At 41.1% G+C, this 15,980-nt stretch overlaps 3 protein-coding genes across 3 annotated transcripts; 2 read left to right on the plus strand and 1 right to left on the minus strand.

The window, feature by feature from the left end:
* Nucleotides 1-238: 238 nt before the first annotated feature.
* On the plus strand, nt 239-4,138 carry LOC310995145 (leucine-rich repeat LGI family member 2-like). Its single transcript, XM_083984077.1, has 8 exons — nt 239-459; nt 650-721; nt 872-943; nt 1,239-1,310; nt 1,476-1,547; nt 2,158-2,327; nt 2,750-2,914; nt 3,150-4,138. The coding sequence occupies exons 1-8, from the start codon at nt 284-286 to the stop codon at nt 3,983-3,985; spliced, it is 1,635 nt and encodes a 544-aa protein (XP_083840203.1). The 5' UTR covers nt 239-283; the 3' UTR covers nt 3,986-4,138.
* Nucleotides 4,139-6,480: 2,342 nt separating this feature from the next.
* On the plus strand, nt 6,481-12,552 carry LOC310994630 (coiled-coil domain-containing protein 149-like). Its single transcript, XM_083983380.1, has 12 exons — nt 6,481-6,685; nt 7,702-7,863; nt 7,985-8,023; nt 8,468-8,575; nt 8,691-8,807; nt 9,072-9,244; nt 9,987-10,059; nt 10,172-10,256; nt 10,391-10,538; nt 10,698-10,774; nt 11,121-11,186; nt 11,290-12,552. The coding sequence occupies exons 1-12, from the start codon at nt 6,635-6,637 to the stop codon at nt 11,880-11,882; spliced, it is 1,692 nt and encodes a 563-aa protein (XP_083839506.1). The 5' UTR covers nt 6,481-6,634; the 3' UTR covers nt 11,883-12,552.
* Nucleotides 12,553-12,863: 311 nt separating this feature from the next.
* On the minus strand, nt 12,864-15,886 carry LOC310994637 (extracellular superoxide dismutase [Cu-Zn]-like). The gene is made up of 2 exons (XM_083983390.1): nt 15,758-15,886; nt 12,864-14,678 (listed from the first exon to the last, which is right to left on the minus strand). The coding sequence occupies exons 1-2, from the start codon at nt 15,778-15,780 to the stop codon at nt 14,042-14,044; spliced, it is 660 nt and encodes a 219-aa protein (XP_083839516.1). The 5' UTR covers nt 15,781-15,886; the 3' UTR covers nt 12,864-14,041.
* Nucleotides 15,887-15,980: the final 94 nt, after the last annotated feature.

Raw genomic sequence — 15,980 nt, forward strand, 5'->3', positions numbered from 1 at the left:
TATTTATTCTCTAAATAAATAAAATAACTTTATTTGAACAATGGACACATAGCCTAGGCAAATTAATTTTACATCCATCATCGGTTTTTTTTTCTCCCCCAGCCAACACCGCAGCAGCGTCCGGGGCGCCGCTGAAGCCGTATCAGCCTGTGTCAGGGCTTTTCCTCTCCACTGCTGCATTTTGATGTCGCCCAGGCGCAAAACAGAAGCTGCTGCTGCCGCTCCCGCTGCTAGCGCCGACCTCGCCCTCATCTCTCACTGTCATTAATGCCCAAGAAGCAGAATGACATCTGCTAATCGGTGGCTACTGGCCGCCTTTGCGCTTCTTTACATTTGTGGAGCAGCTGAATCCAGGAGGAGTTTTAAATGTCCTTCAGGATGCTCCTGCTCCAAGGAGACGATCATCTGTGTCGGTGCTTCACCAGTCCCACGGACCATCCCGAGTGAGATCAACTCACTGTGAGTAACACGTTGGATTTCTTCACACAGAACAGGATTGTTTCTGCATTGAGGCTAAAGACAATCAGTGCTGCATTCAAGGACTCCATTTACTTGCTGTACCCTGGTCCTCCCCTGCAGAGTTGGCACTTGGTGTTGTAGGGTACAGACTGTTGTAATGATTGTGATTTTTTTTCTGTGTTTCCAATAGGAGCATGGTGAATGGATCTATTGCTGAAATTACAGAGGGGATGTTTTCACTAATGCCTTCTCTTCAGCTGTTGTGAGTGCAGTTTGCCATTGATTAACTGGTGACTAGTGATTAACAATGAGAGCTTAGCTGCTGTTGTAGACAGTGACACATACAGGGACAAAATGCAGTAACTTTCTCTGTCTTTAGGACATTTTAACAATAGTTGTTTTTTCTTTCCAGGCTTCTAAATGCAAACTCTTTAACCACAATCAAAGATGATGCCTTCTCTGGTCTTCCACATCTAGAATATCTGTGAGTATTATTCAGCAGACGTGCTACTGCTTTCTTACTGTAACCCAACAAATGACATCATACATTTGTATTAATAGTTTTTTTCCCCTGCAGTTGTTCATTAGGGACCTATTATTCACTGTCATATGCAGAACGATAAATTTTAATGTATCACACAATGATTTATTATTGTTACATCATGGTGGGAATATAAAACTGCAGATCATCACTGTGTTTGTGTCCAGGATCTACAGACAAACATAGCATGACATAATGTATTTTCTAATCTGCTTCCATTTTATTATTCATTGAACAGGTTCATAGAAGGAAACAAGATTGACACACTCACCAAAAATGCCTTTCGTGGTCTACGAGATCTGACTCACCTGTAAGTCTGTTGTCATTCTCTACACCAATCAGAGAAGAGTTGTATGGTTTGAGCTCACATTGGGCTGCACCTGCAATACTAGCATCCCTCAATTACAGAGGTGAGCTGATGTCATAACATTGAAATGACACAATGGTGTTTTTTTGTGCTTTGTCTGTGGTTCAGCTCCATTGCCAATAACCAGATGAGGTTTCTGCCAAGAGATCTCTTCTTTGACTTGAATTCATTGCTCGAACTGTGAGTAAGCAGTTGTGGTATCAGTGTGTGTGTGTGTGTGTGTGTGTGTGTGTGTGTGTGTGTGTGTGTGTGTGTGTGTGTGTGTGTGTGTGTGTGTGTGTGTGTGTGTGTGTTTTCTATACTGTGCTGTTCCAAAGTGGAGCTGACTCATGCTGTACTTTGCGATTGGCTGCATTGAATCCCACAAAAATGAAATTCACTTGATGGTGACTCATTATAACCAATTTTAATTTCTTAATCATTTAAAAATGAACTTCATTAGCAAATCGTTCTCACAACAGTGCAAAAGTGTTAGGTAATATTATCCACAGATGAAATCAAACAGTCACCCGGTACAGTTCATATTTTATAGATGGAAGGTTTTTTTTCCTGCAGTACTATCATTATCATTTCTATAATTTTACCTGTCATGAACTACGTAGGGCCTATGAATTTGAGTTTACACCTTAAATGACTCACTGAAATGTTATGACCCTGTGTGGCACTTCAACCTTCTCAATCTTTTCCTCCAGTCAATAGAAAACGTTTTGCATCTTTCAACATGTCTTCCGGTAAAAGTGTCCAAACTGTTGTTTAAAATGATGATGACTCCTTTTCTGCCCTTCATCAGGGACCTACGAGGCAACCCTTTCCAGTGCAGCTGTGAGAATAAGTGGCTGATGACATGGCTGAAAAACACAAATGCTACGGTATCAGATGTCTTCTGTGCAGGACCTAGTGACATGAAGGGCAAGCGACTCAGCGACCTTCCTATTCCACCGGGCGAGTGCATCTCCACGGGTAAAACGATGAGTGCACCATCAAAGGCATTTATGAACAGTAACAGGCAGAGCTGATTATGTCATGTAAAAGGAAGAGGGAACAAATCAATAAAACATTTGAATAATTAAACAGGACAATCCCATGCACCATTCTATGCTAGAACAAACAGACTAACTGTGTACAAAACATACATATGAACACAAATACTGATACACATGCACACATAAATACATGATCATAAACACAGAGAGCAAATATGACACTTGTGGTAACATTTATGTAAGTATAACTGAAGTGAACCACACAGATGACATGGCTGCCCTGACTCTGAACTGCTTTAGACAGCATGAAAAATGTAATTTAAGCAGCACGGTCCAAAATGTTGACTATTGAACTATGTCAGCAAGCTAACTGTGGTTGTTTTTGTCTGCACCTCACAGACTTTGTGCGTCATCAGTCCATCCCCATTCAGTCTATGTCAGCAGACATCTTCTCCTTTAAAGAAGACATCTATGTGGCGATGGCTGCTCCGAATTCCAACAGCTGCGTGATCATGGAGTGGGATCACATTGAAATGAACTTCAGAAAATTTGATAATATCACAGGTCTGACTGCACCCACCCTGACCTTTTTTTTCAACAGATAAAGCTTATGATATTCTTTTTAATTCTATTATACATTGTTTACTTTGGTCCTTTCATTGGGTTTATATTTATTGCCAAAATGATCATTGAGGTTACAATTTCTTACACAAAATAATGAAATGATTGATTAATGAGATGGTTAATCCACCTTTATGTCATTTTCTGTGTTGTACTGACACATTTGTCCCCCTCACAGGAAAGTCTGTTGTTGGATGCAAGTCAGTCCTGATCGACAACCATGTTTTGATAATTGTCACGCAGCTCTTTGGTGGCTCCCACGTTTACAAGTTTGATGATCAACAAAACAAGTTCACCAAGTTTCAAACAATTGAGGTCTTCAACATCTCAAAGCCAAATGACATTGAGGTCTTCCAAATGGATGGTGATTGGTACTTTGTGATTGTGGACAGCTCCAAGGCTGGACTCTCCACTCTGTACAAGTGGACTGACCAACCAGACCGCAATGAAACTGGTTTCTATTCCTACCAGTTTCTCCATGAGTGGTTTCGTGATACAGATGCTGAGTTTGTTGAAATGGACGGGAAGTCCTACCTCATATTGGCCAGTCGGTCTCAGTCACCTGTCATCTTCCTGTGGAACAAAAGCACCCTGAAGTTCATTATTCATGGTGAAATCCCAAATGTTGATGATGTGGTGGCGGTCAAAGCTTTTCGGGAGGAAGATGAGTTGTATCTGGCCATGACCTGCTACATTGGTGACTCCAAAGTCCTTAGATGGACTAGTAAGCAGTTCACTGAGGTGCAGGCTCTGCCCTCTCGAGGAGCCATGATCCTCCAGCCTTTCACCTTCGCGGACAGACACTATCTGGCTCTTGGCAGTGATTATTCTTTCACACAGATCTACCTCTGGGATGTGGAGACCAAAACCTTTCACAAGTTCAAGGACATTTATGTGCAGTCGCCTCGTTCATTCACAGCCATCAACACTGATCGCAGGAATTTCATCTTCTCCTCCAGCTTAAAGGGCAAATCAATGGTTTTTGAGCATATTATTGTAGATTTAAGCTTATAGTGCCAACAGCAGAATTATGACTAATCGTGGTATGAGTTGGTCACTCAGATCAACATTGTACGCACGCTACAAAGAGTCTCAAACGCTGTACATCTTCCTTATGCAGCTAGATAAATATTTCTAAATGTTTGAGACTCATCTTTTGAAAGGTTTCTGCAACTCATATACAATTAATAATAGACCTCAAGTAGTTAACTTAAAACTGAAGTCTGGCAAAAAATAATAAAACAAAGGCGACATTCGAAATGTTAAAAGCATGAAGATAATATTATTGTGCGCTAGCTTAGCTCAATAGGCGCTGGCTTTTATTTCAGTTCTGCCTATAGCAAACAAAGGATGAGCTATGAGTGTCCATGGTTACCTTGGAGTATAACCTGGTCACCACACACAGGTGGTAAAGCTGAACAGTTGTCTTAAAAGGATTTAAACTCTGAAAGTGAAGTAGTTTGTTTGAGACAACAAGAACTTTGTCTTTCTGAGGAGATTTAGAAGCATCTAATCCTAATACTGTTATGACTGAAAATGTTAGTGTGCATGATGCAGAGGTTTTCTTCTTCAAGACACTCACTTCTTCTGTAAAGACCTTAAGCCTAAAAGTACACAACATTTACTGTAAAGCAAGCTATCATATGAACAGAGTGCCTAATTAGTGGCTAAACTAATAATTTCCTCCTGATTCCTATGCAAATGTATGTATGATAAGTGTTGCTACAATCACAAGGATAGTTGTGAGCTGCAGTATAACTTGAAATGACATTTACATGGTCCAAAGCCATAATGGCCTGCTGTTTTCGTTACTGATCTTTTGATATTTTTCCTGCACTGTACAAATTTGATTATTGCTTGGGACATTTCACAAAATAACAAAGACGAGAAGAGCGATTTTCTTTCACATCTTTCAAAGTGCTGAATTCAAGAAATGCAAACAAGATCTAGCATAAGAAATGTGTTTTTGATAGCATTTCAGATTTCTTGAAAAAGAAAAAGACATGAATGCCTTTCTAGTTATCCCCATATCCTGCTGAGTAGTAAAGTGTTTATTCCCCACCCTGCAATGATGAACAGATCTTTGACACAACCCTCAGTCATATGTAAGCGCGAGTGGAAATGCATTAAACAACATTTAACCACAGTATGTTGTGACTATGAATATGTATATTCATTTGTTTTGTACTCGGTCGTCATTCATGACAAGAAGTGAAGCTATGACAAACTGCATCACATTTTCTTTCAATGCAACAAGGGGCAAGTGACAAAAACCCCTGGTTCACGTTAGAGAACAACAGATCACATTTGTTTTGAAAATAAGTCATTGACAAATATCAAGGCCAGAGGGTGAGACAGAGATGAGGCTACTGTCCATCACAATGAGAACATTATAGAAAATATTGAATAAATAACTTTCAGGCATAAACTGAAGAAACAGGTTTATTTGTAAAAACAAACAGTAAAAAGTCAGGGTGTTAAATTACGTAGTGTAGTGAATACACTTGTGAGGGGAATCACTTTTTTCTAAAGTTGAATGCACTTGCAATAACAGTCAATTTATTAAACTACAACGTTTTGGTCATGGCCCCCTTCAGGTAGATTTTGACAGAGTGAGGACACAGTTCATTTAAACATGAGGCAAAGTCCACAATGAATCACACCCAGGACCGTTGTGTAGGGGAGAAAGGTGATGATAATTCTAGGGGCCCAACGCCCAGTAGGGCCCACAAAAAAAAAAACAGTATGACTGAATTATTATAAGACCCCTGACTAATAGTAATGCTGCATTAGCATCAAAACAAAGTAAATAAAAAATGATAATACGTAGTCTAAGAAAAAAAAAGTGGAAAAGTCAGGGGATAGGGGCCCACTTTAGTATTCTTTCAGGGGACCCAGAATTCCTAGCAAAGGCCCTGATCACACCTGAGCCTCATTAGTGGTTAACAGAATAGGCCCTCCACCTTGTGGCTTTGAGTAAACCCTCCTCTGTCTATCTGTATTGTGTTAACCACTAATGAGACTCAGGTGTGATTCATTGTGGATTTTGCCTCATGTTTAAATGAACTGTGTTCTTTTGTCAAAATCTACCTGAAGAGGTCCATGGCCGAAACGTTGATGTAATAAATTGACTAGCTATTGCAAGTGCAGACGGTGTGCGGGTATTGTCCTTTTTCGACTTCATTGTTTGCCCCACCTACGCACCTGTTAAAAACTGTTTTGGTGTTCACATGCCTTTTTTGACTTTTGACAGCCGAATCACTTTTTTCTAAAAATGTATTTTTATTTTATTTCATTATTATTATTATTATGTCTAGATTATATTTTCGGATTGTTATATTAGCTAATCGTCGAATCAGTTTCGACCAGACAGGGGATCATCCCAGCAAAATAGCGTATTAGATTATACGTGTAAACCAGATCCCAGGTCAGTTTTACGAGGAGTCTCCAAATGCGTCGTGACGCGTCCGTGACGTCGCGACGGTCGGAAGTGATGCAGGTCGCGTCCCTCGACCAGTTAATCCGTCTAGATGCGAAATGTCTGTGAACACAACACAGCCACCGCGGTGACACGCACGGTCTGAAGCTGCTCTCGCCACTGCTCAGGCCTGTTGTCTTCTTCTTATTGTCTCTGGTGTTATTTCCTCGGAACCGCGGAGGATCATGGATCCGTCCCGGAGGAGCGAGAGTGACTGGCAGGGGCTGGTCAATGAGGTGAGACCCGAGACCGTGAACACATCACGCTGCACTGATGTCTCCGGCACCTGAACATCACATTAACAGTAAACATGCGTCGATTTAAACGCTTTAAAATACGAGTCTCATATTGTTTGGCAGTAAAATCGTTTGCTCCAGATGAAACTGAACCAACAGGGAGAGCAGGAAGTAGATAAGAAACATTATCTACTTTAGGAGACCTGCAGACACCTGCTGTGTCTTACTGAGGCAAGGACATACACAACATGTAGCCTACTACACAACACGAGTAGGCTATTGACTTCACCGCTTATTACAGATTATCTGCAATAATCAATAACATGCAGATCCCTGTTGTGGAAAGTAACTAAGTAGGAATTTACTCTCATTCAGTAGCTATTGCAGTTTTCAGCCACCTCTATGTTAATTGTCTTAAGTATTTCCTATTTCCTCTCTATGCTGGCCTATTGTATTACCATATTTTAAAGAGAAAACAGCAGACAGTGTAAAACATTGTGTTCTGAGAAGCATGAGACCAGATGTTGTCTAAAATAGTTTAAGTGTCATTGTTCAACCAGGGTGATTCTGAAATATCATACTAGGAAATACCGCCAACAGGTTTAAGACTGTGTAACAATTTAACTTATTAATTGATCAATAGAAAATTGAATGACAGCAGCCGTCAACATTGTTTAATTTACAGAACAAAAATACCTTCTTGCTTCATCTCCAGATGTGCGGAACATCTGTCACTTTTCTTTGTTTTAAGATAGCCTACTTTAATATTACAACAACAGTTTGCTTTGTGCAAAATGGTTGTTTACTATTCTTCAGATTTTCCAAAACAGTAGAATAATAAACAGTTCATCAGGAGAAGGTCTTGCATACTAAGTTATTGTTTTTCATACGTGCTGCGTCGCTTCATTACATTCTTAAATTTGCAGTTGAGAACTGAGTAACTTCACTAATCATTCACTATTCACTTCAATGTTTTTTTTCCCCCTTTCTATTAACATTTTTGTTCCTTCATACAGTTCCTCATTTGCAAGCGGAAGCTGGAGAGTAAGAAGGAAGCTCTCCTGATCCTGTCGAAGGAGCTGGATACCTGCCAGCAGGAGAGGGATCAGTACCAGCTGATGGCCAACCAGCTCCGCGAGCGGCACCAGGGCCTCAAGAAGAAGTACAGAGAGCTCATTGTAAGACGTCCGTCAGTCCTAAAGATACGCAGGCTGCAGCATGGACAACAAATATCGTCCACGCCTACTGTGGTCCTCCTGCTGTTGCATTTAGTGACAATTTCCTGTGTTTGTTTAACAGGATGGAGATCTCTCTTTGCCTCCTGAGAAAAGAAATCAAGTGAGTGAAACCACTGATAATCTTTGTGCGTCACTGTTAACTAACTCGCTGTGGTTCTTGACACAAACACCACAGGGGCTCAGTAAAGCTTGTGTTTGTTGATGTGGCTGAACTTTTAATATTTTTTTTTTGTACTGACACAGCAGATGAAGTGTTTAAACCATTGTGAGACCAGCTGTTTCTGGGAGGAGCTCCTTTGCTCGGTGCACAGTTCATAATACAAACCAACTGTTTTTAATTCACCAGTGCCTTTGGGGGGAGAACAGCTCTGATGCTGCTTGCTCCATCAGGACAAACAGGGCAAACATATCAATACCGATTTAATTTTAAAAAGATGGTGTTTTTTCATTGGACCATGCACACATTCCACTCCCTGCATGTGTCCATCCAACAGCTGGGTTTACTCTCGGCCATCTAACTTGTACAACCTTGTGTCTCCTTCAGGTGAATTTAGCTCAGCTCCTGAGAGACTCCAGAGAAAGAAGTAATCAACTCTCTGAGGAGGTGAAGGAGCTGAAACAACGACTGGTGGAAGCTCAGGGTGATAACAAGGTAGCCGGTCATCATATGTTCAGACCTCTCAAAGTATTACTACATGTCTATTTCACCCGGTGTTTTATCAGAGAAGGAGCATCACGCTGTGTTTACTCCTCTGTTGTTCCTGCAGCTCCTACGAATGACCATCACCAAACAGAGGCTGGGAGATGAAGAGGTTGGCGCTCGACACTTTCCCGCACATGAGCGAGAGGATCTGGTCAAACAGCTGGAAAGAGCCAGAGAACAGGTGACGACACTCTTTAGGTTTTAAACACACAGTCTTTAAAATGTGTTTTTTTAGTGAAGAAAAGTTGAATCTCTTTCACTGGTTTAACAGACACAATTTATTTCTGGGAATAACTGTCATAAATGAGCGACTGAATGTTCAGGATCAGATGTGATAATAATGGAACAAGGTGTTCGTGGAGCTGCTGTGTTTTCAAACGGTGAATAATAATAATAGTTATAAATAATTAAAGCTATTGACACATTGTGTTTTGTGTGGTTGTAGAATGAGGTGCTGGAGCACAGCGTGAAGTCGCTCACTGATGAGCTCCAGGACGTCCGAGCAGAGCGGGACGTGTTTCAGCAGAAGGCTCATCGTCTCAATGTGGAGATGAACCACATCGTGGGCAACGATGAGATTCGGATTCTGGACATAGATGCGCTCTGCATGGAGAACAGGTGTTTTTTTTGTACCTTATCGTTGTGTCTACAGTTAAAGGGAGTAGCCTGACCACTTGTGTATGATAGGTAGGGCTGTAACTCACAAGTTTCATTATGATATTATATCAATTCAATGGAGAGTCAGCTATTTGACATTTGTCACTTTCACAAACTCTGTCACAGTTCAGTTTTGATTAATATGAGACAATGTTACCTGCTGATTTAACACAGTCACCTCCAATCATATCAAGTCACAAAGAGAAAGAAAATGTCATTTGATATTTTCTTTTCTGAGCTCAGGCAGACATTACAATGAAAAACAATATATTTTTTTAATAAGAAGAGGCCTCTTGTTCTCTAAAAAGTGCCACATTCTGATTTATTGAACTTTGACAGTTTTATCCGTCTAAAAACAAACAACAACTTTAAATTCCTATTCGTTTACATTAAAGCAGGATATTGTGAATTTAAGTTCTCAAACCAAATATTTTAGATCTTAGTAATGAGTTACACACTTTGCAATTGAAATATAATGTTTTGGGGGGAACTGTAAAAAGTAAAGGCATGTGAGAAGAATATTTATTGATGTCTGATGGACTGATTGACTCATTGATTATTGAATCAATGTATTGATGCAGATTAATATTAATCTTAGGTTGTTACTCATTTATAACATGAAGGTTTCTTCACCCCGTGCCCAATGGGCTGACAGTGCTGATGATGCTTAATGATGAATCTGAATCTGGGTTCTTTCTTTCAGATATTTACACGAGCGGCTGAGTCAGCTGCAGGAGGAGGTCAACCTGCTCAAATCAAATCTGCTGAAGTACAAGGTGGCTCCATGTTTTCATTTATCTTCTCACTTCCGTTTGTTTCATTTATTAAAAGGACAAACTGTTGTTTTTTTCTGTCGCACGCATCAACGTCTCCTCCCTCTGCCCACAGAGCGCCCTGGAGTGTAGGAAAAACACTAAGATCTGCGGCAAAGCCAACAGCAGCGCTCTCACGGGGGTGCTGTCTGCCAAACAGGGTCAGAAGATTCATATTGTATCTATAAAACGTATATTACTCAATTATTTCACTCTGTGACAGAAGGACATGGACACATTTACACATGACCTGAAGAAAAAACATGTTTATATGTGTGTGTGTGTGTGTGTGCAGTGAAGGAGTTGCTGCTCTCTGAGGAGAACGGCTGCAGTTTGCCGGTGACTCCTCAGTCCATCTCAGACCTCAAGTCTCTGGCCACGGCTCTGCTGGAGACCATCCACGAAAAGAACATGGTGATCCAGCACCAGCGACAGATCAACAAGTACTAATGTTTATTCTGGACTCATTCATCCTCATGCATTCCATACAGAAATAACCAGATCAGAACTCATGGCTGTTCTCATGCGTTTCTTTCAGATGCGAATGCTGAGAAGGACTCATGTCTGTTGTTGTTTATAAGTCTTTCTGTCTTTTTCACCAGGATTCTTGGTAATCGAGTGGCAGAGCTGGAGAAGAAACTAAAAACTCTAGAGATGTCTGGATTATGGAGCCTGCCAGGTGGATATAAATCTCTTGATATATTAACAGATACACATCTATATAAATACATTATACATATACTATACAATAATTCACCCTTCTTATCTTTTTCTTTGTCCTTCTTGCTTCATGCTACCTGGAGGCCTGACTTATAATGTGTCTCTTGGAATTTATGGTACTATTTCCACTGTCTATTAACCACAGTGTTAACCTCTGAACCTCATCTTCCTCCATCATTTCTCACCTGTCCACCTGAAACTTACTCATCTATATCAGTCGCACAGTTTGAAATAGTGTCATACAGATATCTTCATTTAAATCCCATTAATAGGAGCTTACAGTGAGTAATGTTTTATAATGACAGGGGGAAAAGACGCCATCATCCTGAGCTCTCAGCAGGATGAGTCACCAGAGTCTCCCCGACAGGAAGGTGAAGGTTCAGTGCAGCAGTGTCTCTGTGAGTCTTCATCAATTTTCCACCTCTGTGCAGTCGCATTTCTTGAATGCTGGTCTTCTTTTGTCTGTTCTTACAGCTGATGACGGCTCTGCTGATACACTGGCCGAGCAGCAGAGCTCCCCACAAGTTCAAAACCAAAACAGAGATGCATCAGCTTTTCAGAAAGAGGTGTCCATGCTGTCCGGCGAGGAGAAGCCCCAGGAAATCCCTTCACCCCGGTCAGCCAATGAAGAGCCTCTGACAGAAACACCAAACACTCACACACAGATCACGACAGATGTAACTGCTTTAGAAAAAGAAAAAGAAGATGAGTGGGTGAGTGACTCCCCTCCCACTGTCACAGATGAGGACACACCCTGTCCTTCAGACCCTCAACCCCCACAGCAAACTGTAGACAACTCGGAGGCTGCGAGAGGAAGACGGGGTGAGGCAGAGGAATGCACAGAAGGGGATGAAACTGTTGAGACTGAGTGTATCATCACACAGGCAGAGGTTCACGCTGCTCCGCCCGACGCTGTCGCTGCTGCTGCTGCTGCTGCTGATGATGATGATGATGATGATGAAGAGGAGGAGGAGAAAGAGGAAGAGAGCATCCAACCAAACCAAGAGACAGAGCTTTCAGGTGTGACATCTGACGTCTTCCAGCAGCTGCATCAAGAGGAAATTTAAGAATGATGATTTAAAAAGGTGGATTTATGATATAATGATAATGATCATGATATAATTTATTTTTATGAGTACTGAAAAAAGAACTGGAGAGTGCCAAGACTGAGCTGCCAGAATTAACAGATGGTGAGTGATTGTGTTTCAGTGACCACTGCATGAAATTTCATGTTTGTCCAGAGAAAGACATTCTTAAACTGATTGTAGTCCCACCTTTTAACTGGATTCCATTCAATTCATGGCCACAGTAAGTGAACACTCATTTAATATCGCTCAATATTTCAATCAAATGTGATTGTTGAACATCTCATTTCTAATGTGCGTTGGGCATTAATGTGCTGCTATCACCGCCTGATATTTGCTCCCATTGAGCCAGCGAATTAATGAAGCTGAACATTAACAGTTTGTGTTCTCATTTATCCAAAAAAACAGTTGTTGGTTTGAGGTCCAGTCCACCAAACGCATGAAACCAGTTATTTATGAACATCAGTGGCACCATCACGTCGAAACAGGAAAAGACAAGGCGAAGCAAGCTTACTTAAATAGCCCATTTTTAAAAACAGTTTGTCTCGATGGGCTTTACACAGCATTATAACATCATCCTCTGCCCTTAGACCCTGAGGGAAATGGGAGCTTAATGGGAGTACTGGATGGCAGACTGGTTCATGGGAGGAGAGGAGAAATATGTGTCCCCCAGCAGTCTAAGCCTATAGCAGCGTAGCTACAAAATGGTTCAGGGCTACCTGAGCAAGCCCTAACTAAAAGCTCTGTCATGCAGGAAGGTTTCAATCTCTCTGACCCATGGTGAAAGCTGGATCCACAGTAGAGGAGCTCAGTAGCTGAAGGCTACCAGGAAAAGGATCTGTTAGCGGCCGTTTCTGCTGTGTCAGAGGTGATGGGTGGAGAATCAGTGAAGTAGCAAACAAGGGCTATGGAAATGTTGTGATGATTTAGATTTGTCTGCATTCGATCATTTCAGTCCAATATCATTTACATAAGTTGTGAACTTTTAAACCTTTCACCACAGGGACTAAGTTTAAGGAGAACTTGCATCATGTGTCTGCTGTTAACTATCTAGTGGGACACTGACTCACTAGGAAATTATAATGGAAAATGAACAGGGAGACAAAGCGCAGTTGCACAGAAAGACTTACTGTTGCTCAGAAATTAAAAACCGGTCAGAAACATTCCCATTTATCTTTCTACCTCGGTCTGTGCTTCCCCCCATGACATTAAATACACCTACAATATGTTAGAAAATCACTGTATGAACAATATTACCAGCCTTGACTGCAGGTCTGGTGTTGTTTTCACCTTCTCAGTCTGTGTGTATGTGTCATCATGGTGAAATGTGAAGGGTGGACTCCAATGTGCAGGAATGACTACACAGACCCGTGCTATGAGTAATTTGTAAAACTCAAAATCTCCACACAATAATGAAAGCACATTATTATCAAAGCTACATAAGATCCTGCATGGCAAGTGAATTGATTAAAGATGAACCAATTTCCTTGTTTTAATCCATGTTTTTCTTTTGACTTAGCAGTTTTCCAAACAAATATTTGCTGATTTGTCAGCTGACACTGAACAAACAGATTTTATTGAAGAATATATTTACAGAACATATTAGTCTGTAACATACTGAAGAACACATCTAGATTACCAGCACTGATGTCTTGTGTTATAGTGGTTAAAAGATATTAACTCAGCAGATAGTAATTACATAGAGCCATATGTATACTGTAAGTGTTGAATGTACAAATATGAATTTATTTCTGCAAAATAAAAGATTTTCAACTACTGGTTGTGTTTTAAGTGAAGACATACCTCCCTCAAAACAAAGTTTGATACAATGTGTAATGCAGAATGTCAATTTAATGTGAGGTTTTCTACAAAGAGTCTCAATGTTTTTTTTTTTTTTTTTTATCAGAATCAAAGATACATCCATGAATGTTAAAATCAATTTTCCCTGCACTCTGTCCAGAGAGGTGAATCACATTCTTCAGGCCAGTTTCCACTCCATGTGACGAGCTCCTGTTAGATGTTTGGAAGCTGGAAGTGTGAGTGAGTCATTGATTTTTCTTGGTATCAGACACAGACTACAGAGGGAACGACGAGTGAATGCAAAGGTGAAACCCATACAAGCTGATTCAAAGTGTGAACCATTAATTCCTCCTCAGCCTCCTCCTGTACTGCTTGTGATACGTATTCCACTGACTGGGTGTAGAAACCCCAATGATGCAGCAACCAAGCCTCCGCCCTGCGTTTCCATGCAGCAGGCTGCCAGCGTCTCCACCACGCCCCAAGTCATCTCTCTTCTCGTGCACCACCACTGCTCTTCCCATTACAGAAAGTGCTCCAAAGAGCGTTGCCTCAGAATCTATCAACGTATTGATTTTTCCTTCCTGGGGCTCGAAGTTCCCAAAGTCTCCCGGATGGTTTGGATGATGCACGCCATGTGGATTGTAGTGGCCCCCGGTGGAGTCGCAGCCCTGACTCAGGTCTCCGTACTGATGGATGTGCACCGCTCTGGGTTCTGGATTAATGTCTGTAGGGAAGCCATTGAGCCGGAGCAGGACTTTGAGATTTCCATCAGGATGATCCTGTTTGAACAGGACCTGACCGTACACTCTGGGCAAGTCCGCAGCTAGTGCGACGCTGGGTCTCATTTTACACACTGCATACATGGTGCCATTGTGCTGCGAGACTTCTGGTGGAGCCAAAACATCACTGTCAGCTAAGACACATAGTTGACAGCCAGCCAGCAGAACCAAGAGAGCAGCTCCCAATAAATGCATTGACCTGAAAGATATAACAACTATTAGAGCAATGAATCAGATTAATAATCTTTCCATATTTGCACAGAGTCACAGACATCAACTAAACTTAAAGCCATATACTCTACTGAGAATCTAGGGCCTTTAATGAAGTGACAGTAGATGCAACAGTTGAAAAATATTTTGGCTACGGGCAGTATCCAGCATTATTATATTTTAGGAGGATTTTCATGCTGTTGGAGTTGGACCTTGTTAAATCCTTCTTACATAACTGGATGGTTGCTTTCACTAATACCATCAGTGTTACAGCCCAGCACTTACACTGCACCAAAACAGGGAGACACATATCAAATAATAATAATTTAAAAAAAAAACGGATCTATTCTCAATAAAGAAATCCAAATAAACACGAAAAACGTGGAGGGATCTAAGTAGGGTCAGTTATGTAGGTTCAGGTTGAGTTAAATGTGTTGATGACTGGGGCTCTAGAAAAAAAGAAAGAAAAATAAACACACAGACTGCAGAAGAGGCTGTACTGAGATCTGCTGCTTGGTTTTGGTTTATATGTAGGCCTACGTGACAATTATGAGGCCCAGATGGGTCCCACATGCTGGATCATTGGTCTGCCGCCCTGAAGACAGTGGCCACAACAGAGAGGCTTCATATCATATAATGTTATCTGGAAATGTTATCTGGAAAAAAACTATAATTTCCAAAACTTCGGAGGTCAATAGAGTAAAAAAGACATACACCCCTCAGCTATTAAAGCAAAACCTTTAAAATCTGCCAAGTAAAAAATGTGCACTGAACTTTACAAAAAATAGCCTACATTTGGTGATGAATTTCCATAGAATTAGTTCACTCCAAATAAAGGGCAAATTTTGCTTCAGAGTTTAAGTTAGGTAAAAGCAGATCACATGACATGTTAAGCTCCAACATCATATTAAAAATAAATGCACAAAACATTATAATGGCTTTAAAAGCAACAACAAAAAATGCGACGTGCAGGCTGTTCTTACCACTAGAAAACCCACAATGTCGCAGCGATTTTACATTTTTCTTCTTTTATGTTATAACACATCGGACTGAGCTGAGTTCACTTACCCGTGGAAACCCATGATCGGCATCCAAACCCTGGACTGAACTCCGGTCTTTGTGAGCAGCTGTTCCGCGCTGTTCAGGTAGCCTACTGTCGGGATGCAAAATGTTTCATAAGTGTTGTATAAGCGTGTCAGTAGGCGTTACCTACTGAGGGTGGAGCAGATCAACACAGCTTCTGTCTCATTTCTGAAGACTGATGGTGCCTCTCAGTCTACACACACACACA

Source organism: Trachurus trachurus, assembly GCF_905171665.1.
Source record: "Trachurus trachurus genome assembly, chromosome: 1".
Lineage (NCBI taxonomy): Eukaryota > Metazoa > Chordata > Actinopteri > Carangiformes > Carangidae > Trachurus > Trachurus trachurus.

Bases quoted from the DNA above. Each gene is read 5' to 3' on its own strand.
- LOC310995145 (XM_083984077.1), top strand. From the start codon at position 284: ATGACATCTGCTAATCGGTGGCTACTGGCCGCCTTTGCGCTTCTTTAC. The intron at 2,328-2,749 runs GTAAAACGATGA...TGCACCTCACAG, and splicing joins GGGCGAGTGCATCTCCACGG to ACTTTGTGCGTCATCAGTCC. The intron at 2,915-3,149 runs GTCTGACTGCAC...TCCCCCTCACAG, and splicing joins AAAATTTGATAATATCACAG to GAAAGTCTGTTGTTGGATGC.
- LOC310994637 (XM_083983390.1), bottom strand. From the start codon at position 15,780: ATGCCGATCATGGGTTTCCACGG. The intron at 14,679-15,757 runs GTAAGTGAACTC...TATATCTTTCAG, and splicing joins CCGATCATGGGTTTCCACGG to GTCAATGCATTTATTGGGAG.
- LOC310994630 (XM_083983380.1), top strand. From the start codon at position 6,635: ATGGATCCGTCCCGGAGGAGCGAGAGTGACTGGCAGGGGCTGGTCAAT. The intron at 9,245-9,986 runs GTGTTTTTTTTG...TCTTTCTTTCAG, and splicing joins GCGCTCTGCATGGAGAACAG to ATATTTACACGAGCGGCTGA. The intron at 10,775-11,120 runs GTGGATATAAAT...TTATAATGACAG, and splicing joins TGGATTATGGAGCCTGCCAG to GGGGAAAAGACGCCATCATC.